This window comes from Garra rufa, chromosome 15 (assembly GCF_049309525.1).
Source record: "Garra rufa chromosome 15, GarRuf1.0, whole genome shotgun sequence".
Classification (NCBI taxonomy): Eukaryota; Metazoa; Chordata; class Actinopteri; order Cypriniformes; family Cyprinidae; genus Garra; species Garra rufa.
Window position 1 is genome coordinate 631,384 of NC_133375.1, and position 22,484 is coordinate 653,867.

At 34.2% G+C, this 22,484-nt stretch overlaps 1 protein-coding gene across 3 annotated transcripts in view; it reads right to left on the reverse strand.

The window, feature by feature from the left end:
• Nucleotides 1-22,484, reverse strand: part of pcsk5b (proprotein convertase subtilisin/kexin type 5b) — a 94,545-nt gene that overhangs the window by 20,306 nt on the left and 51,755 nt on the right. The window contains exons 18-26 of one of the 3 annotated variants that reach the window (XM_073818525.1): nt 19,386-19,489; nt 13,977-14,115; nt 13,772-13,887; nt 6,596-6,698; nt 6,357-6,493; nt 6,071-6,271; nt 3,939-4,007; nt 742-784; nt 513-655 (exon numbers count right to left, since the gene is read on the reverse strand). In XM_073818525.1, coding sequence (XP_073674626.1) covers nt 513-655; nt 742-784; nt 3,939-4,007; nt 6,071-6,271; nt 6,357-6,493; nt 6,596-6,698; nt 13,772-13,887; nt 13,977-14,115; nt 19,386-19,489 — 1,055 coding nt within the window. Of the gene's footprint in view, nt 1-512; nt 656-741; nt 785-3,938; nt 4,008-6,070; nt 6,272-6,356; nt 6,494-6,595; nt 6,699-9,388; nt 11,385-13,771; nt 13,888-13,976; nt 14,116-19,385; nt 19,490-22,484 lie in introns of those variants that run through there. The other 2 variants (XM_073818527.1, XM_073818526.1) reach the window with 2 other exon arrangements.

Sequence of the window (22,484 nt, forward strand, 5' to 3'; positions counted from 1 at the left end):
GGTGATGGCAAGTAGACCCTCCAACCTGAAAGAGTTGGAGCTCATCGTTAAAGATGAATGGGCAAAAAGACATGCAAGTGGAGACATGCAAAAAGCTGGTCAGCAATTATAGGAAGCATTTGATGGCTGTAATAGCCAATAAAGGCTTTTCTATTGATTATTAAGAAGGGTATGAATAATTTTGGACATGCCACTTTTTGTTCAAATGTAAATAAAAGATGAGTAATAATTTTTTCCATAATGATGCTTGTACATTGTCTTATCTTCTGGGAGATGTCTGTGTCATTTCTAATAAAATAAAATAAAAAACTTGCTGGTTGAATAAAAGTAACTTTAAGTCAGAATTTGCCAGGGGTATGAATAATTTCGGGCTTGACTGTATGTACATCAAAATGTATGCTGTTTTCCCAGAGGTTCTTTTAAAGGCATGTCACACACATACAGTAAAGACAAAAACCTAAATGCTTATATAAACTGGCATGTGAGAGATGAAGTGATACGCCTCATCTCACCTGACAGGAAGTAGCCATCCTCACACAGGTAACAATCTAAGGCATCACAGGTCTCACAGTGATCATCACATCGAGCACACTCCATTGACAACTTGTCCTCAAACATCCTCTCAGGGCAGATCTTGTGACAGCTCAGTTTCAGCCTGCAAAAATACACCATCTCTTACTATTTACATCATTAGCACATTGATTATGAAGTCACAAGTCAAAAAACTTGAGACAAACTTACTGATAATAGTCCGGTAAACAGGACATGCAATGGTCTGGATTCACTATGGGAAAAGACATACTGTTAATACACCTTTCATATTAAGTATACTATAATGTACTCATTCAAATGACTAATGATTTAGAAACTTTGACTGTAAATGCATTTTTTTTCCCTGCAATATTATGGTGATCAGCAGAGGACGACATTGCTGCATTTCACACTCAGTTCTGGTTTACTGGAGGTCATAATGCAAAACAAGAATGTAATACTGCTGTGTTACTAAATTGTCTTGTGAATTTATCCAAAACAACTACTTTACGTTTCTTAGGTTTGACTCTATCAATGCGTTTTAGCCTGCATGACAAAATAAAACCGTTCAAGTCAGCCAAAACATTGTTTATATACTTGAGCTGCCGCAAAGAAATAAATGACTATGCACACAAACGACGACATTATATGAGTCAGAAAATGCCGTTTTAAGCTTCAAATATCACTTTAGTGTTTCTCAGTTCTAATACGGCAGTATTTCTGCAATATACTCTGACCAGCAGAGGGCGACAGCCATTAACGGAATATCAGCACAAGTATGATCTGAGGGAAGGATCGCGGGTTTTTTGTGTTTTTAGTGTCAGGCGGTATTCCAAATCTTTTTGTTGAAGGAAAGATGTTAAGTGTCTTTTTAACTGGATCGGTTTATCCGATTTAAATGGGCCGAAAAGCTGCGGGCTGATGTTAGAACTTATCTGTGTCTTCACCGCTTTTATCTTGACACTGACTTGCCAAATACTGTTGCCTTGAAGTGCAGCCTATGCAGGCAGCCTGCCACATTTTGAGATACAGACCAGACATGCTCTAATTTAAAAAATTACAACAGATGAAGAGATACTGGAAGCTGACACAAACAACCCCTATCATTTATGCACTACACACGCATTGAGAAAAAGCAAAAATGAGTACAAGAAAGCAACAAATTAGTGAAATGCTTCTATTTGTTTTATTTTAAAATTTAGAACAAACATTTAAAGTATTTATAAACTATTAACCTAATAATATGAGGAAAAGTGTTTTAAAAAGAGTATTTTCACGACGCATTATCCATCGGCCATATTGCACTAATGTAAACATTGCCACTGAGTCGAACGAAACTTGGATGTTTTGCTAATTATTGATGGTGAAATTAATTAATTATTGTCATGTTTTGGGCTGTACTAATCGGTCAGACTGGAAAAACACATTTTGAGTACTATAGACTGCCAAAAGTTATAACAAATCAAGGAGAAGAGTGCAAAAAACTGAGGAAGGCGTTTGTGGTTGGCCAATTTGAACCAGGATTTCCAGGACAAAAATCTCGACAACATCCACATTTGTTCTTATCATTTCCATTCAGGTAGGTAAAACATTAGGCTAATATCTTAATTTATAGTGCTTATACATATATTTACCACCTATTAACTTTAGTTTGTCCAAATATTGCACCCTTAATTTCCTGCTTCTCTACATGATTTAGCAGCTTCCACAGTGCAATCAATGCTGTTGTTTACATCAGAGTATCACCAATATGGCCGTGCATCTGGGTAACTGACCAAATTGTGATGTAATTGTCAAAACCTTTAAAATAAATAATGGTCCAATTTTTTCCAACTTTCGTATAGTGTAATATAATCAGAATATGATGCTCACACTTGAGAAGGCCCAAACTGAGTAAAAAAATATGCTTTTTTTATGCAGTTGCTGATATTCATATACACTATATTGCCAATAGTATTGGGACACCCTCTTCTAATTAACAAGTTTGACTACTTTAGTAATTTCCACAAGTACAAATCTTAATGTTTAAGCATATAATAATATTCTAGGGCTAATTTTATAGCAACAGTTTGGACAGGACCCTTTTCTATTCTATCTTGACAATGCCTGTGTGTAAAACAAGGTTCAAAACGAACTAGACTGGTCTGCATAAAGCCAAATCCTAATCCCAACTGAACACCTCTGGTGTGACTTTAAATGCAAACCTTGAGCCAAAAACTCATCGCCAAACACCAATGACTTGTACATATGGGTAAAGTCATTTTAGATGCTTCTAAAACTGTTGCAACAGAGATGGAAATACAATTTACAAATACATGAATTATGTTTCCATCTTTGTTGCCAGAGTTTTGGAAGTGCCTTTTTCTGTTCTAAAGAAGGGGGTGTCCCAATATTTTTGAGTATTTTAAGTCACTGGTGTTTGGTGATGAGTTTTTGGCTCAAGGTCTGCATTTAAAGTCACACCAGAGGTGTTCAGCTGGGATTAGGACTTTGCTTTCTGCAGAACAGTCAAGTTCTTCCACACTGACTGAATCAATCATTTCTTTTTGAACCTTGTCGTATACACAGAAGCACTGTCATGTTCGAAGAGAACAATTAGAAGAACAAAATTCCCTAGAATATCATTATATGCTTAAACATTAATATTTGTACTCATGTAAATTACTAAAGTAGTCAAACCTGTTCAGTAGAAGGGGGTGTCCCAATACTTTTGGCAATATAGTGTGGCTAAAACATAAGATAAAATTCTGACAGCTAAGAATGTAAATCAGTGACATCTTTACAACAGCATCACAAGCTACTTAAAATGCATATAATACCAACTGACACTCAATAATATGTATTAGTAAATCATAAACATGACCTGTTTTATTAAGGGGTCAAAACATAATGTGATGCAATACAATGATGATTGAGAGATGCACAAATAAACATTCCTCAAAAATCTAATGTATCATACTTGATATACATTTTAACATGATTTTTCTAAAAAGAAAATGGCATAATCAAACAAACCTAAGTTGCTTAAGTTTAGTGTTAGTCTTTTAATGTTACTGACCATTTAAAAGGACTTCACTACAAAGACGCACAAAAAACATGCAAACAAAAACGTTTTATACTAAAATGCCTAAAACAAGTCTAAACTATCAGTCAGATGAAAGTAGACATGTTGTGGATTTTGTATTGTTTCAATCATGTTGATAATTTACAAGCCTTAGAAATTTGCGTATCAATCAGATTCAGATTCCAGATTTTCAAATAGTTGTATCTCAGTTATCCTAACAAACCATACATCAATGGGAAGTATATTTTTTCAGCTTTCAGATGATGTATAAATATTAATTTGAAAAAATTAACCCTTATGACTGGTGTTTGTGGTATAGGGTCCCAAAGAATCATATACTGACCAGAGAGGCATTGCTTGCAACCCTCCTCACAGTGTACGCAGTCTTCATGATCAGGGTCGGCTACTTCACCTATACAAGAACAAGCATAACACCAGGAGTCAGAACTTTCATACTCAGAATTAGTGTCGTTAACATGGAAAAAGAAAATGCATGATACAGACGTACACAAATAGCTCAGATAATGTCTATTAGCATGTATAATAAGAGGGAAAAAGAGAGCGAGTCTAAATGGAAAAGGCACTGCGTGTGTGCTCACAGTAGTGTGTGGGAGCCTGCAGGCCAGAGCGCAGGACCCGTTTATACATGTCTGCCACTAATGATAAGAATTTCTGTTCCCCCACTGTCTCATTTCTGCTGCTATTTCAGTCTGCAGACAAGCTCTTCCCTCATGCTCAGCTCATCTTTGACTGTGATAACAATTTGTGAAGAAGATTAGATAAACAGCAGTGGGTGTCGTGAGAAGCCAAACAACATCCATACAGTTAGATTTACAGATAAGGCTAAAGTGATTTAGCAGCACAAAATGAGAGAGAGGAACTTCTGTCTAAAAGGGGGAATATCATGTCTTTGGTCAAACTGCACTGCAAAATCAAAAGATAAAAGTACTTTTTTTTTCTGTTTTTAGACCTATTAGCATTTTGTCACATTATTTTCATGACAATTAAGTTTATTTGCCCCTTTCTTCCTGCAATTCCTTTCAATGATGACTTAATAAATTCATGGTTTAATAGATTCATTAAAGCATAATTGCTGTTTTACTTCATCACAATATACTATTACTATGGAAGCCTGTCTCCACAATTGAATAAAAAAATAAAAAAAAGGTTATTTTTTAAATCTCTTTTATTTTCTCAGAATTTAGATCAAATCACAATCATACACAAATCATAATAGTTTTAAAGTCAGAAATCCGAGACATAAAATCACAATTCTGACTTTTATCTTAGAATTGCGTGATATAAACTCGCAATTCTGAGAAAAAAAGTCAATTGCGAGATAGAAACTTGAGTTTACATAATCGCAATTGTGACTTTTATAAACTCACAAATTTGAGAAAAAAAGTCAGAATAGCAAGGTTCTAAAAAAAAAAAAAAAGAGAATTGTGAGTTTATTTCTCAGAATTGCGAGTTTATTAGAATGGCCAGTTCATATCTCGCAATTGGGACTTTTTTTCTCAGAATTACGTGATATAAACTCACAATTTAGACTTTTCCTCAGAATTTCATGATATAAACTCACAAATCTGAGAAAAGAAGTCCCAATTACAAGATGTAAACTCGCAATTCTTAGAAAAAAAAAGTCAGAATTGTAAGTTTATTTGAATTGCTATTCATATCTCGCAATTGGGACTTTTTTTCTCAGAATTACGTGATATAAACTCACAAATCTGAGAAAAAAAAGTCACAATTGCAAGATATAAACTCGCAATTCTTAGAAAAAAAAGTCTGAACTGTAAGTTTATTTCTCAGAATTGGGAGTTTATATAATCACAATTGTGACTTTTTTTATAAACTCACCAATTTGAGAAAAAAGTCACAATTGCAAGATTCTAAGAAAGTCAGAATTGTGAGTTGATTTTTTAGACTTACGAGTTTGTGGCATGCAATTCTGAGGGAAAAAAGTCAGAATTGTACGTTTATTTGAATTGCCATTCATATCTTGCAATTGTGACTTTTTTTCTCTTTTTTTCTCACATTACTGGTGTTTTTTATAGTACTGTTAAAAATTATGGAGTTAGTAGGATTTTTTTCTTTTAATTAATTAATTTTCTTTTATTAAGCAAGGATTCATTACACTTATTTAAATTGCTCTTCTTATTACTATAATGATGTATAAACACTATACATCATATATCAGAATTATGATATATTCATTTCTTGACGGGTTTTGTTAAATTCATCCATTGGGAGTACTGTGGTGAAAAATACTGGCAAAGAAAGCAAAACACAAAAACATTTTGGCAGTGACAATGTGTTTTTAACACTGGGCCTACAGCTCAACCACCAGAAGAATTTTCAAATGAACCATTCCGAAAAAAAGTAACCAGAATAATATCGCAAAAAAAAAAAAAAACATGGAAAAAGCCAAGCAAGCAATCGAGAACATTCTAGAACAGTTATGATGCAACTGACCCAATCCACACTCCAGTTTGGCACACGTCCCATCTTTAGGGTAGTAGGAGGGGGTGCAGTGGAGACAGTGGCTTGTGGAAGTACACACAGTGCAATTTGGAGGGCAAGGATCACATGTTCCCTTTGTGGAATGGGAATAGCCCTCTGGACAGCTTTCACGACACTGCCCTTCAAAGAGGTACCGCTCCACTCCGAACCTATCTGTGTGAACAAAGAGAATAAAAACATTGTTAAGAGTTAAGAGTACTTTTTGTCTGTTATGTGAGGCAGTCATGACTCAGTTTACCTTTGCTACAGCGAAGACATTTGTCAGGCCCTGCATCTGTACATTCAAGGCATGTGTGGTGGCAATGATGACACTGACCATCCCTTTCATACTTCCCAGGATCACAGCTGAGCACACATGTCCCATTATCAAAAGGTCTGCCAAAGAATAAAAAGTGAAGTCTCTGCCCACACAGTGCACATCTTGTATCACTGTGGCTTTATTTGACTGTGGTGCTGTGAGAAATGAGCAAACCTCACCTGGTGATAGGGCAACTAATGCAGTCTGTACTCTCAGGTCCAGTGCACTTTGAGCAGGATGAGGAACACAGTTCACATTTATCATGTTTGCTTAAATACTCCCCTGAGAAAAAAAAAATACAGGTAACACGTCAGCTACATAAAGATCCATAACTACACCCCACTCCATCTAATGTAGGTAGACACTAAAATAAATATACTAAAATATCTCTGAATCCACGTTTAAATATATAGGAAAAAACAAACAAGGTGATTAAATAAATACGAATAAGCTAAATAAACAAGCAAATAATAAAAATAACCAGATTAAAGAAATATCTAAACAAATTAACAAGAAAGCTAAACATGCAAATGAAACAAATACATACAAACAAGGAAGTGAATGAAACAAGCTAACGAACAAAAAACAAGTACGTGCAAACAAGCAAGGAAATGAAAAGCAAATGAAACAAACAAAACATACAAGACAAACAAAATACATAAGCAAACAAAACACAAACAAGCAAACAAAACAACTACTTATGAACAAACAAAAGAAACTAAACAAATCAAGCAGATTAAACAAATACAAACAAGCTAATGAAAAACCAAAATACATGCAAACAAGCAAGCAAATAAAAAACAAGCAGATTAAACTAATACATGCAAACGAAAGAAACCAAAAAAAAGAGACAAGCTAACAAAACAAAAACATGCCAACAAGCAAAAAAATTAACAAGTGCAAACAAGCTAACAAAAACATACATGCAAACAAGAAAAAAGGAAGCAAACGAAACAAACGCATACAAATACATGCAAATAAAATAAACAAGCTAACAAAAAAAACAAATGCATGCAAACAAGAAAAAAAAGAAACAAACAATTGCATACAAGGCAAACAAAACAAGGAGAAAAACCAAACAAGCAAACAAAATACATAAACAAGTAAACAAAAACAACCAAACAAAACAAATACGAACAAGCAAATGAAACAAAACAAAACTAGCAGATACAAACAAGCCAAAAAGAAATAAGAAAATGAAACAAGCTAATGAAACAAATAAATAAATACATGCAAACAAGCAAGGAAATGTAACAAGCAAACGGAAAGAACAAAAACTATTACATGAAAACAAGCAAGAAATTGAAGCAAGCAAAAAACAAACAAAACAAATACATGCAAACAAGCAAGAAAACGAAAAGCAAATAAGTGCATACAAGGCAAACAAAAGCAAACAAACAATTTTACTTACGAACAAGCGAACAAAAAACAAATCAAGCAGATTAAACAAATGAAAACAAGCAAAAAAATCAAAAAGCTAACAAAAACAAATACATGCAAAAAAGAAAGAAAATTAAACAAATACAATTACATGCATGCAAGGCAAACAAAACACAAAATACATAAATGAGTAAAAACAAAAATACAAGCAAGCAAACAAAACTAGCAGATTAAATATACAAGCAAAAAAGAAAGCAAACAAAACAAACATAAATACAATTGCATGCATACAAGGCAAACAAAACACAAAATACACAAACAAACACAATACGTGAGTAAAACAACCAAACCAAACAAACAGCTACGAAACAAAAACAAAACTAGCAGATTAAACAAATACAAACAAAAATGAAATAAACAAATACATGCAAACAAGCAAGAAATTGAGGCAAACAAACGAAGCAAACAAATACAACAAACAAAACAAAAAGTAAATAAAAATACATTTAAACAATTAAACAAAACCATGAACATAAACAAAACAAAAACTAATAAATAAATATATACATACAAAAAAAGAAGGAAACCAAGGTGCTTACCTGTTCTGATCTTTAGCATTAATAAGAAAGGCTTCTGGTTGAACGATTGACCAGCTGACGTTTATGATTGCAGGCAACTCAAAGGCCATGCACATGCAGCATTCATAAATCACAACACTCTCAAAGGAAGCAAGAAAGCTCATGAAGAATGTCCTTATACAATCAGCAGACCTTAAAAACTGAAAACTTTAAAATATCTGAAAGCTGAACTGATTTTTTGAGAAAAAAAAAAACAACCACATACTTTAGCCAAGTCTGATACCTTTGTTAGTATAACCAAAGCACATTTTTCACTCTCTATGTGTCAGAATGGATCAAAACTATCCCAAAGAGCTGTTATGGGAATGTGAGAAAAGCTAAATACATTGAGCTAACCTTTAACCCCAGGCTAAGCGATGTATTTGTGTAATTTCCTTTAGAGAGCTGGACGTCTATGGCCGACTGACCCTACCGACGACCTCAGGCTTACGCTCTGATACACTCTATTCATTCAATTCTGACAGTCCTGAAGCAGCCGCTCATGACCCAACATGACCGTAATTGAGTTGTCAATCACTAGACTTAAAGAAATACCGCTCCAAAGCCAATGTCAGTTAAATCAAGACTCAAAGTGCTTGCATCACAACTGCAAAAACGCTTAAGAATCGCTAGGGTTTGTAAAACTTAAAGCGGCATGCGTCAATAGTAATGGCTTTATCATGTTATTCAATGGTTGTGAGAGAGCTGCAAATATTTTAGAAATGTTCGTTCTAAAGGGTCAGGTCAGAAAAAGGGGCTGTGCGTATATTGTCTCTTTTAAAGTCATTGTGACCACTTCGCATTTGGTCAAATGCCGAATTGTTCTCTTCAAAACAAAAAGAGCCTTTTGTAAAGAAAACAAGAAGAGGTTGAATCACTCTCACACCAGTTCACCGCAAGAATTCGACTCAGTCGAACAAGCCAAAATAGACGTTTACGCTGAAAAGCCCGAATGAGTAAACAAAAGTAGTCTGGTTTAATCTCTGAGTCTTGTTTTTATTTTAAAGTTCATTAATAAAAAGATCAGTAAACCATTTGTTTCGTCCAGTCTTCTCTACATGATAAAACATTTTTCTTGGCCCTGACTACAACACATCTTCATCTAGACTAACTGTTCATGGCAGTTGGCTAAAAACAGAAATATAAAATAATTTTAGAAAACTCGATCATCCATTTCCCCCTTATTTCAATCGAACGTGGGTGCAAAATATATTTAAGGTTAATAGTGATAAAAATACATATATACATTAAGAAAAAACGTCGCCAGAACAGAGTAAATGTAACACATTTGAACATAGACTGATTCTCGTAATCCTATATAACATTAGTTACGTAACGTTGCATGTATTGAGTTCGCAGAAAACGTACAATCATACTACAACTTTTTTTTTTTCGTGTCATGAATACACAATTAGCATGAAGTGGTTGGACAATCCCATCCACGAAACACATTTGAACTATGAGCATTTATAAATCTTTTTCATAAATAAAAGGCTACGTCATCTTAAACCACATCATTCATAAATAAAAGACATAGAAATCCCCTTAACATTGAGCGAAAGTGGATTGGTCAAACATGTCCTTAATGAATGTAGAAGTCTAATTTGTGTTGTGTAGTACTTTTAGTATAACTAAAGAATTCACCTCGTTTCTGACCTTTATTAAAACGTAATATACTCCCCTCAAGTATTTCGTCCCAAAATACTGCAATGTGGACATACAGTAAATACGGCCATTGAATGAAAATCTAGACTAAAAATTTGAAAGATTTGGATTCACAAATACTTATCGGACCCAACATTTTCTAACAACTCCATTGTGTCAATAGCACCAGTTAACGCATGTGAATCACAGACCTTTAGCGGGCCAAAGTTGATTAACTTTTGCATGGTGAATCAATAAAATATAAATAGTTACTAGGGAACACAAAACTGTCGTAACACTAAACGCATTTATTTCAGGCTGTTGACCCTGACCTACCAGGACGCGCGGTATAAAGTTCACATAAATCGTTTAGGATTATGTTTTGGAAATGGCGAGATATAAAATGCATGTTTAGGGATAAGATCAAATGAATTAAAAGTGTTTCAAACCTCAGCTACGACGACTACAACCTGTACTTCAGCCCAGTCAATCACTAACTTACTTTTCGGTTTCACGAAAACCTGCAATGATGTTGAAACACAAAAACACACACGCACGCACACAAAAACAGGTATGAGATATGAGCCTGAGGTGAAGAATTTCTGAACAGTGAGACCACCTGACTAAACGGCAGGTTTGTGTTAGTACAATACTCGTCGCTTCGGGAAGTACTTCTTGTACCTTGTACCTCCAGCTATTGATTTGACCGCAGTCGTGAAGGTCAGTGGATGAACCTGTGCTATGGTTTACGCGTCCCTTTGCTCACAGAGGTCTTGCTGAAACTCGTGGAGGTTCTCTGAGTGCGCTTTTATTCAGAATATGCACAAACTGGCTTTGATCATTGTTGTCGTCATCATACGTCAAACCGTGGAAAAATAAAGAACCGCCGCTTCAACGCTCAGCATGTCGCTCCAAATTCTTCTCTTGGACCCCAAACGAAGAAAAAGGTACAAAAATTTGGCATCCATGCTTTGGTCACAAAATACTGACATGTATGATTTGCTGTTTATTACTGATCCCAGTCGCACCACCCTGACAGCTTCTGTCGACACGCTCGCACACACACATACACAGACGCACAGAGATAAAGGTAGGTTTGTTGTAGTTCTGGCATCGGGGAAAAACCTCACGATGTAGTCCCATATTCGAGGTTCCCGACTGGAATATAAATTAGCGGAACGTGAGCGGTAAGTGGGGCCGGAAAAGTTCCTTCAGCCCTTTAGAGAACATGTTCTACAGCACAGCTGCTGCAGAACCTTCCTCTGGCACAGATTGTTCTTTTTCACTAGCACACAGAAACTTCCCTCAGCCCACGATTCTTCATTTGCTTTCCAGAGAGCAGGAAGAGGAGAGAGGAGCAGAGAGACAGAATGCGATCGGGCGGCGGACAGGAAATGACGCAGAGCGCGTCACATTGACAGGCAAATGTTTTGTTGGGTTTATTCATTTTTTTTTTTAATCCAGTTGATTGTGCGACGGAGGAAGATATCCAGGTGTGATTGGAATCCAGGATGGAAAGATTTGAAGGAAAGATCATCGGGGAGAGAAGGAGAACAAACATTTAGAAAGTGAGCAAAAAAATCATTTTTACAGTGTCACAGGTTGACGGTGTAACTTTGTCATTTGCTAGAAAAAGAAGACAGTTATGCTCCACTGTAAAAACGTTCTACAAATTCACAAGGATTCTTATGCCGTTAAATATTTGGCCACATTTCACCTCAAAATCGAAAGTAAAAAAAAAAATATTGAATATTTTTATATTTATTTTATATTGCAAATAATTTGTACATCATGGTGGTATTCTTTGTACTGGCTTTTTAAAATATTTTAAATGTCTGAATAATTTTTACAATTATTACAATAATCAGGATCTAATTAGATCACTATTCGGAATCATGGAAATTACAGAACCGTTCAAAAAAATAAAAAAAATTTTTGTGCTGGGCAACAATTAATCATGATTAATCGCTTATTTATATATACATATACATACATATATATATATATATATATAGTCATAAATTTCTATTAAAAATATATTGAATATATAAACATATTTCTCTTAAATATATTCATGCATGTTTGTGTATTTATATATACACAGTACACACACACCCATATATACATATACATATACATATGTGACCCTGGAGCACAAAACCAGTCTTAAGTCGCTGGGGTATATTTGTAGCAATAGCCAAAAATACATTGTATGGGTCAAAATTATTGATTTTTCTTTTATGTCAAAAATCATTAGGAAATTAAGTAAAGATCATGTTACATTAAGATTTTTTGTAAAATTCCTACTGTAAACCTATCAAAATGTAATTTTTGATTAGTAATATGCATTGTTAAGAACTCAATTTGGACAACTTTAAACGTGATTTTCTCAGTATTTTGATTTTTTTGCACCCTCAGATTCCAGATTTTCAAATTGATGTATCTCAGCCAAATATTGTCCTATCCTAACAAACCATACATCAATAGAAAGCTTATTTATTGAGCTTTCATATGATGTATATATCTCAGTTTTGTAAAATTTAACCTTATGACTGGTTTTGTGGTCCAGGGTCACATATATATTTATTTTACATATGTATATTTTGTTCACAAATACTTTTATTTTGCATGGAATAAATTATGGTTAACTATTGCCCAGCAATATTTTTTTTTTCAGAAAGAAATTAATACTTTCAATCATTAAATTGATCAAACACAACAGTAAAGACTTTTATATTATTACAAAAATTCTATTTCAAATAAATTCTTTTTAGCATTTATTAAATGCTGAAAAAGAATTAAGAAAAATATTAGGCATTACAACTCTTTACTATAGAAGTTTGTTACCGCCACATAAAAATAATTAAAAATTGATTTTAAATAAATGAATAAATAAATGGTAATTATGACTTTATCTAACAAGACTTTCTCCCAATCTTTAAGTTTTTAACTCCCTATTCTTTTTTTCTCATCTTCATAATCAGAAAATTTCAGAATAGCGTGATATATACTTAGAATTGAGAGACATAAACTTACATTTGCACACACAAAATAAAAAAATAAAAATAATTATGTGTCAGAAACAATAAAACTGAATTCTGAGAACTCAGAACTGTGAGGTGAAAAATTTTTTTATTTATTTATTCTTTAATCTTAAGGCAGCAAATCAGAATTTCTTAAGGATCACGTGACACTGAAGACTGAAGTAATGCTAATGTAAATTTATTCCTAAAATGCAAAGCTGAATTTTCATTTTAAAATGTATTTATCTATTTAAAATATTTAAATAGAATACAGTTCTTTTAAATTATAATTATATTTTACAATATTAACATTAGTGTATTTTTGATGAAATACATGCAACCCTTTTGGGAATATTTGACTTGTAAAAAACAAAAAAGTTTGGGGTACTGCCCCCAAACTTCAAGTAAACCAAGTAAAACATTCACATTCAACACAGAATAAGAATTTGGCAGAAAATGCGCTTGATTATGGGAAGAAAAAAAAATGTATTTGCAAAATAGAATTTTCTTTTTAATTTGGGGTGAAATGTGACCCAGACATATTTCCAACATCAGAAAAACAAAATAAACACACCATGATTCAACCCCATGCAAAAACTAAAATATTTTGTTGCACAAAAGATTCAGAACACAATCTGCAGGAAAGAAACCACACAATAATTTTACACATGGATGAATCGACAGTACTCACCATCTTTACAGATGGTGCTGACGACACACACGCCATTTTCCAGGTTATAGCCGCTCACGCAGGTGCTGCAGTTCCTCTCCCCGGGCCCTGCGCAGACGTAGCAGGTAGGATCACACCTGCAGGGACAATCCCAACCGTGATGCATCATTACCGCTTAAAATGTAAACACTTTCTCAGATGTCACTTTTAGCAATGAAATACTGACTTTTGACAGGACTTCTGGACATCTCCGTTGTCTGTCGTTTGTTCTGCCAAGTAATATCCCACACTGCAGCTGGAGACGCAGCGCCACTCCTCAAAGTAATAGCCCGGAGCGCACTCATTACATGCTTCAATGCCAGTTCCTGAGCACAGGGAATACCATCATGTTCCCAACAAGCCAGACCGCAAATAATTTGGAATACACTTTGGAATGTACACACTTAGAAACAAATCCTTTTGAAAGGGATTCCTCTGAGAATATTTGGCAGCCACTGTGCATTAGTTACAAAAAATACAAATATCCTATTGCTTGTAGGGAAACTAAATCTTAAAAGGCACGTCAAAGCTTGTCGGGTCAAAATGATGACGTAAAATTTGACTTATGTCAGAGTTTATGACATACTAAGTCGTAATTATGATAAAGTTAAAACTGAGAAGTTAAAATGATCACAAAAACTATAAATATTTACTTCAATTATGAAATAAAGTCGAAATTATGGGATGAAGTTGAAATTGACATTAAGCTGAGAAGTCATAATGTGACATAACTGTGAGATAAAGTTGAAATTGACAAGTTGAAATAATGACAAAAATGGACACAAGTCAAAATGATGACATACTAAGCCATTATTATGGTAAAGTTTAAATTGACAAGTCAAAATGATGACAAGTCATTTATGAGAAAGTTGAAACTGACAAGTTGAAATTATGACAAAAACTGACATGTCAAAATTATGACATAAGTCATAATTACGAGATAAAGTTGAAACTGACAAGTTGAATTTAAGACAAAAAACTGACATGCCAAAATTATGACATAAGTCATAATTACGAGATAAAGTTGAAACTGACAAGTCAAAATTATGACATACCATCAATTACAAGATAAGGTTGAAATTGACAGGTTAAAATTGACATACTAAGTCAAGTACAAGAGTTTAAAATGAGTCTAAACTATGACAAAAACTGACATATGTAAAAATTATGACATTCTAAGTCAATTACGGGATAAAGTTGAAATAGACAAGTCAAAATTATGACAAAAACTAACACGTCAAAATTATGACACACTATGAGATAAACAATTATGAGATTAAGTTAGAATTGACATGTTGAAATAAAAAAAAATGACATGTCAAAATTATGACAATTATGAGAGCACAGGGAATAAAGTCAACTACAAGATAAAGTTCAATTTGACAAATCGAAATTATGACAAAAGCTGACAAATCAAAATTGACATACTAAGTCAATTATGAGATAAAGTTGAAATTGACAAGTCAAAATTATGACAAAAACTAACATGTCAAAATTATGACAATTATGAGAGCACAGGGAATAAAGTTGAACATACGAAGTCAATTACATAATTGTCAAAATTATGACAATAATGAGAGCTCAGGGAATAAAGTTGAACATACGAAGTCAATTACGAGATAAAGTTGAAATCGACAAGTCAAAATTATGACAAAAACTAACATGTCAAAATTATGACATGCTATGAGATAAACATAATTATGAGATAGTTGAATTTGACAAGTCAAAATTATGAAATACTAAGTAAATTATGAGATAAAGTTGAAATTGACAAGTCGAAATTATGACAAAAACTAACATGTCAAAATTATGACACACTATGAGATAAACAATTATGAGATAAAGTTGAATTTGACAAGTCAAAATTATGAAATACTAAGTCAATTACGAGATAGTTTAAATTGACAAGTCAAAATTGACAGTTAATTACGAGATAAAGTTTAAATTGACAAGTCAAAATTATAACATACTAAGTCAGTTACAAGATAAAGTTAAAACTGATGAGTCGAAATTATGAGATACTAAGTCAATTACGAGATAAAGTTGAAATTGACAAGTCAAAATTATGACAAAAACTAACATGTCAAAATTATGACACACTATGAGATAAACAATTATGAGATAAAGTTGAAACTGACAAGTTATAACAAACATTTACGACACTAAGTCAATTATGAGATTAAGTTCAAATTGACGTTGAAATTAAAAAAAAAAAACTGACATGTCAAAATTATGACAATTATGAGAGCACAGGGAATAAAGTTGGACATATGAAGTCAATTACGGGATAAAGTTGAAATTGACAAGTCAAAATTACGACAAAAACTAATGTCAAAATTATGACATGCTATGAGATAAACATAATTATGAGATAGTAGGGGTGGGAATCTTCAGGCACTTCACGATCCGATCCGATTCCGATTCTGGGAGTCACGATCCGATTCCAAAACGATTCTTGATCTACATTTTTTCCCCAATTAATTCTTCTGCTGTGCAAATACAACTTTACAATTTTAAAAACATGTAAAATTGCAGTTTATATGCTTTTTGTTTATAGTTGAAATCTCTGTAAAAGTAGGTGTGTCAATCTTCACTGGTTTCAAGATTCAATTTAATTTAATTACTAACTATTAAAAACTATTGAACTATTGAAAACTATGTTTTCATTATTAACTAAATATCATGATGCTCACATTCTTAGTTTTCAATAGTACTGCACATGGCTACATTTTCATGTTTTATTTCAAATTTATTTTGTGCCAATTTTACTTTATTTTTTAAACTATATAAGCAAGGTATTTTTAAAACAATTAATTATTCAAAATAAGTGTTCTTTAGGTATCTGAAAGTTTACAGACAATAGTTTTTCTTTTTTCCTCATTACTGCCATTTTATTATTACTGATGAGATCATAGACGGGCAGCTTTAACAAACTAATGCACAGCAGTGGCGAACGGTGACTTTTTTTTTTTTTTTAACCAGGCATGCTTAGTGCTAAAACCACCAGTAATACCAAAAATAATTATATCTTTAGATTATTTAGAAACCAATAAAATCAGAGACGAAATCATATTTTAATATTTCCTCTTTTCCCTGTTTATTATTATTTTAAAAAATTATAGACATTTTATATAGGCTATTTTTTTCAGTGGACTTTCCCATTTTGAATTGTTGAGAAATTATGATAATATACAGTTAGGATGTTTTTTTGTTTTTGTTTTTCATTTGATTTAGTCGAGTAAGTTGTGCATCAAACACAATATGATTTTCGGCAATCAGGATCTGGCAGCAACAGCGCGTTTTTCCGCTTGGGCGAGCGCTTCGCGGACAGCTTACCCCGCGAATAAAGTCATGCGCATGACAGAAAAACAGAGAATGCGCATCAATTCTGAGGAGTCGAGGAAGATGCGGAGAATCTGCTTGCCCGGAAGATTCTATCTCAAATAAGGGATCAACTTATAAGCATGTTTATATTATTTAACACGTGAACGCAGTCTCTCTGACAGCCTGGGTATGCGGAGCATTAGCAGCTTATATGGACGGAACGCCACTGATGCACAGATCTATTTCGATATATCAGATGTTTTGTCCTGCTCTAAAAACATAACTGACTGTATGTACAGTTTCGTTTAAAACTATTTGAAAACGCAAGTGCATTTAACCGCATCTGCAATCGAGCTTTAGGACGAACAAACACAAAGCGCACGCGAAAGTCTGTCAGTGCATCTAATAGTACTGCATTCCAGACGGCAGAAATGAAAGCATAACTTAAGTAAAACACGGCAGGTGGAAGCACACAATGTCAAGCAGTGCGCACGAGTCTCACAGTGCAAATGCTGTGCAATGAAGCCGGCAGCGTCTCTAGCCCGCACACGTGCCATAAGCGAAAAAAAAAAAAAAACAAGCTCAGAATCGATTCTGAAATATTAGGAATCGATTCAGAATCGTTGAAGAGAGAATCGCGATGCATCGGAGAATCGATTTTTTCTCCCACCCCTATGAGATAGTTGAATTTGACAAGTCGAAATTATGACATACTAAGTAAATTACGGGATAAAGTTGAAATCAAAATTATGACAAAAACTAACACGTCAAAATTATGACACACTATGAGATAAACAATTATGAGATTAAGTTAAAATTGACATGTTGAAATAAAAAAACTGACATGTCAAAATTATGACATGCTATGAGATAAACATAATTATGAGAATAATTATGATCGCCATAATTGAATTTGACAAGTCGAAATTATGACATACTAAGTCAATTGCAGGATAAAGTTGAAATCGACAAGTCAAAAATATTGACAAAAACTAAAATGTAAAAATTATGACATGCTATGATATAAACAATTGAGATTATGAGATAAAGTTGAAATTGACAAGTTATAACAAACATTTACGACACTAAGTCAATTATGAGATTAAGTTAAAATTGACATGTTGAAATAAAAAGAAACTGGCATATGTCAAAATTATGACAATTATGAGAGCACAGGGAATAAAGTTGGACATACTAAGTCAATTACGAGATAAAGTTGAATTTGACAAGTCAAAAATATGAAATACTAAGTCAATTATGAGTCAAAATTATAACATACTAAGTCAGTTACAAGATAAAGTAGAAACTGATCAATCGAAATTGACAAAAATTTCAAAAACTTACTTGCTAGATTGTAATTATAAGATCAATTATAATTGATTGTAAAATTATAAGAATCAAAATGAAGTCAAAATGGACGGAAACCCATAAATGATTATGAAACAAGCCATAATTATGAAAACTGTGACATTGTCAAAATATCTTAATTTACACTTCTATGTCAATGACACAGTACGTCAATTTCAATATCTCATTATTATCACTTAGTATGTCGATTTTGACTTCTCATAATTAAGCTTTTTTATTTCATAATTTGGACATCTCTTACTAACTCCTAATTTAGACTTTTTGTATCATAAACTTAATTTACCAAAGCATGATCTTTTTTCTTTCATGGCGAAAATATGCTTCCTTAGATTAGAGGCCAACTCAAAAGGTCCTTTACAACCGTGTTTATTACTTTAATTACCATCCCAGAAGAACTTTAATTTGCTCTTGTGACTTGAACTAAAAAAGCTTTTTGTGAGCAGTAATTTTTTGAAAAGTAGTAGCGAGCTGTTGCAATAAACACAGTTTAAACAAAAGTGATCATCATCGTTAGTGTACACGTGTGCATACATTAACTGCTGTTAAAATCTGGGGCAGAATCTGAGCTAGCAACAGTAATTGTGCTGGATAAACTATATTCAGAAACTAAGCACTGGTTGTTCTGCAAACCCTTAGTAATTAGCTGCAATTTCTGGACACTGGAGAGAACAGCATTGACGTAATAGTCTCAGCAGGCACTTCACAGTCTTGTTAAGTCTACAACTTCAAAATTACATCATACTGTGCATCTTTTTTGTGCACAGAATGATTATATAGCCAATCAGTGTTCTCTCCAAAAGAATATAGAAAATGGCTACTGGAAGGTATTTTTTAAAAATTACTTTTAAGCAACAGATCATAATCAAAGCCTACTGCAAAACTAAATGGAAAATAAAGTGTTTACCTGCACAGGTGGCACAAGTCGAGTGGCACTTTTCACATGCTCTTCGGTGCCCATTATAATAGGTGCCAGGTTCACAGCTCAGCTGACACTTATTCCCCTGTAGACTAGCAGGAAAAGACAGACAGAAGCAAAGAAAGAGGGAGAGACAAAACGGAAGAGGGAGTTATTCAAAGAGGTTCAGCGATAAGACAAAAGTTATTGTAAAAACTTGTTCTTCACATCCTGCTTTTAAAACTGTGAGAGGGCCGCCAGAGCATATCAGGAAAAAAAGGAGAGTAATGAGTAAAAACAGCAGGTGGGGCTAAAAACACAACACTTTTTGGTATTGAGGTTCTCATCCAGGGGCCTGGGACACACTAGGGGGCCTCAGCAGACTTCCAAGAAGGCCACAAGATGACTTAAAATTATTTAAAGGGGTCATCGGATGCCCATTTTCCACAAGTTGATATGATTCTAAAGGGTCTTAATGAAAACTATAACAGCTTTGGTTAAAATTTCTCAATGGTAGTGTAAACACCCTTTTTACCTTGCCAAAATAAGCTCTGCAAAAATCAACCTATTCTGGTGGATGTTGCTTTAAATGCTAATGAGCTCTGCTCGCCCCGTCCCTCTGTTGGTGTGACATCACCAAAGTCTCTCTAAAGGGGTCGTCGGATGCAAAACTCACTTTTACATGTTGTTTGAACATTAATGTGTGTTGGCAGTTTGTGTACACAACCACCCTACAAATGTTAAAAATAGGGGTGTGAACCGACAGTGGTCTTACGGTTCGATTACGATTATCATGTCATCGATTCGGTTCAATACAATATCTCGATGCATTGACGATGCACTACATACTCATTTTTCAATTTTACTTCAAATATATACAATTGTGTTAATAAATACAAACAGTTAGATATATGAGCTGAAACTTTAATCTTACCTTCTCAGAGAAAAACACTTCTTGAATGTATCAAACAAAACTAAAGACTGGGCACAGAAGACAACAGCAACATTTAGAACAAATACACAAAAGTAAATACCTGGGCTTTGGTTTCGTTGTAGAGTTCCTAGTCTTTTCTGAAAAGTGTCAGCGTGAGGGAAGCTTATATCACGGCTCCATTATATTTAACAATGGCGAAATATATCTTTTGCTATAAAAGCTGCCGCCATAGTCATTTTAAACGTGAAAAACTAAACCGAATACGATTTTAACCGAGATTCTACCGCTCAGATCTTATTTAATTGAAACGAGGGAACGAATAGAGTCCCGCACGAGCCCAGCCTGAGACTCTCAGACCCGAGCCCTATCTTTTGTGTTGCAGCCATTAACAGAGTTCAGTTTGGATTCTAATGGCAAAGTGGCTAGATTTCGTTTTGTTCCCTTTTTAAGTTAATTTAGAAATATGTTTGGAACATTTTCTGTTTGATAAATTCAAGCTTTTGATTTTTAAAGTAATGACCTAACGACCAAGCTGTCAGCGGCAATGAGTTGAGCATGTTTGATCAATTTAGCCTTCTCAAACCAACATGACTTGCATTAAATAAAATCCATAGACATAAAACACTTGATGCATTTCAGAATATTAATTTAAACATTTAACCTAGATAAATGTGCGCGGTTAGACGCATATCCAATCGTTTGCGCGGAGAGTGAAAGCAAAAGCGAAAGCAGGCTTTACAGCTGCACATTGAAGCGCCAGAGCAATCACTTTCATTTTTTTCTTAATAACAGTGGAAACCTAAAATACACCATTTTTGTTGATAAAGGTAAGAATAATACATCATTCAAAACTGCAAAAGGTCTACTACTATTATTAAGTGCACTCACAATTAGGGCTGCAACGATTCGTCGACGTTGTCGACAAAAATCGATAATAGAAATAGTCGACAATGAATTTCATTGTCGATGTTGTCGCCAGACAACCGAGTGAGGCATCTTTCTGCCGAGAGTCGCACATACGCAGCTTCTATGCTGAGCGATAACATACAGAAATGGCGGCGTCCAACGCAGCAGCTGCGCGTACCAAAACACGCCCGTTTCACACATACTCCGTCTGCAGTGCGTTTTTTTTTTCCACACCCATGTTAACGGATTAGAACGTTCACAATGTACGGACTGCAAACGCGTTCTGTGTGAAAGCAAAACGAGTCTGTGCTTCTTCTGCACCGCATACGTAACGCACACGGACTGTAGACGCACTGCAGACTGAGTATGTATGAAAAAGGGGTAAAGTTTGGGAGCATTTTAGCCTGCTACGGCGAATTAAAATATTACCTGCATGGTTTGTAAAGCAGTCCTTGCGCATCACGGCAGCACCTCTGTGATGCACGAACATTTAAAGAGAAAGCACGTCGGACAGTTGAATGAAACGGAGTTTGGCTGGCCTCAGTAAGATTTAAATAACATGGAAGCCAATACGTTTTGTTTTGGATATACATTTTTGTTTACTGTTTTATTGCTGCTGATGGTTTACAGGAAGAAAATGTTTACTTGATTTTAATTTATTTTTTCTTATAAAACAAATGTGCCTGTCCATTAAAAAAATTATAGAGTTTCTTAATTTATGCATTTATGTCTGTACTGACCGAGCACTGTGCCTAATTGGTTTTAGACAGGGCATTTTTATTTACTTTTAGTATGAATTGGCCTATCAGCAGTAAAATATGCATTTTTTATTGAAGTACCCCCTTCTTTCTTGTGTTTACTATAATTTTCCACATAATTAAAGCAATCTCATGCTAAATTTGAGAAAAATTGAATAATTATCCGATTAGTCGACTAATCGTTTCAATAGTCGGTGACTAGTCGACTATTAAAATAGTCGTTAGTTGCAGCCCTACTCACAATATCAACAAAACATTATATTTGTGTAAAATAGCTAAAGAAAACGGTGCTGAGCCAGATAGACGCGCTCAGTTCGTCTTTTCAACCAAATAAATGATGTTTGTTAGTTCGTTAAATGCACCGCTGTGGAAAGAAAGTGGCGATAATCCTTTCAGTTAAAATCTGAAGACTTATTTTATTCATGTGGAGTACTCCCCTCGTTAGCACAACCCCCCTTCCCAGAAAATCATACAAGCCCCGCGGGTCGCGTGTTCTGGCACTGGGACTGA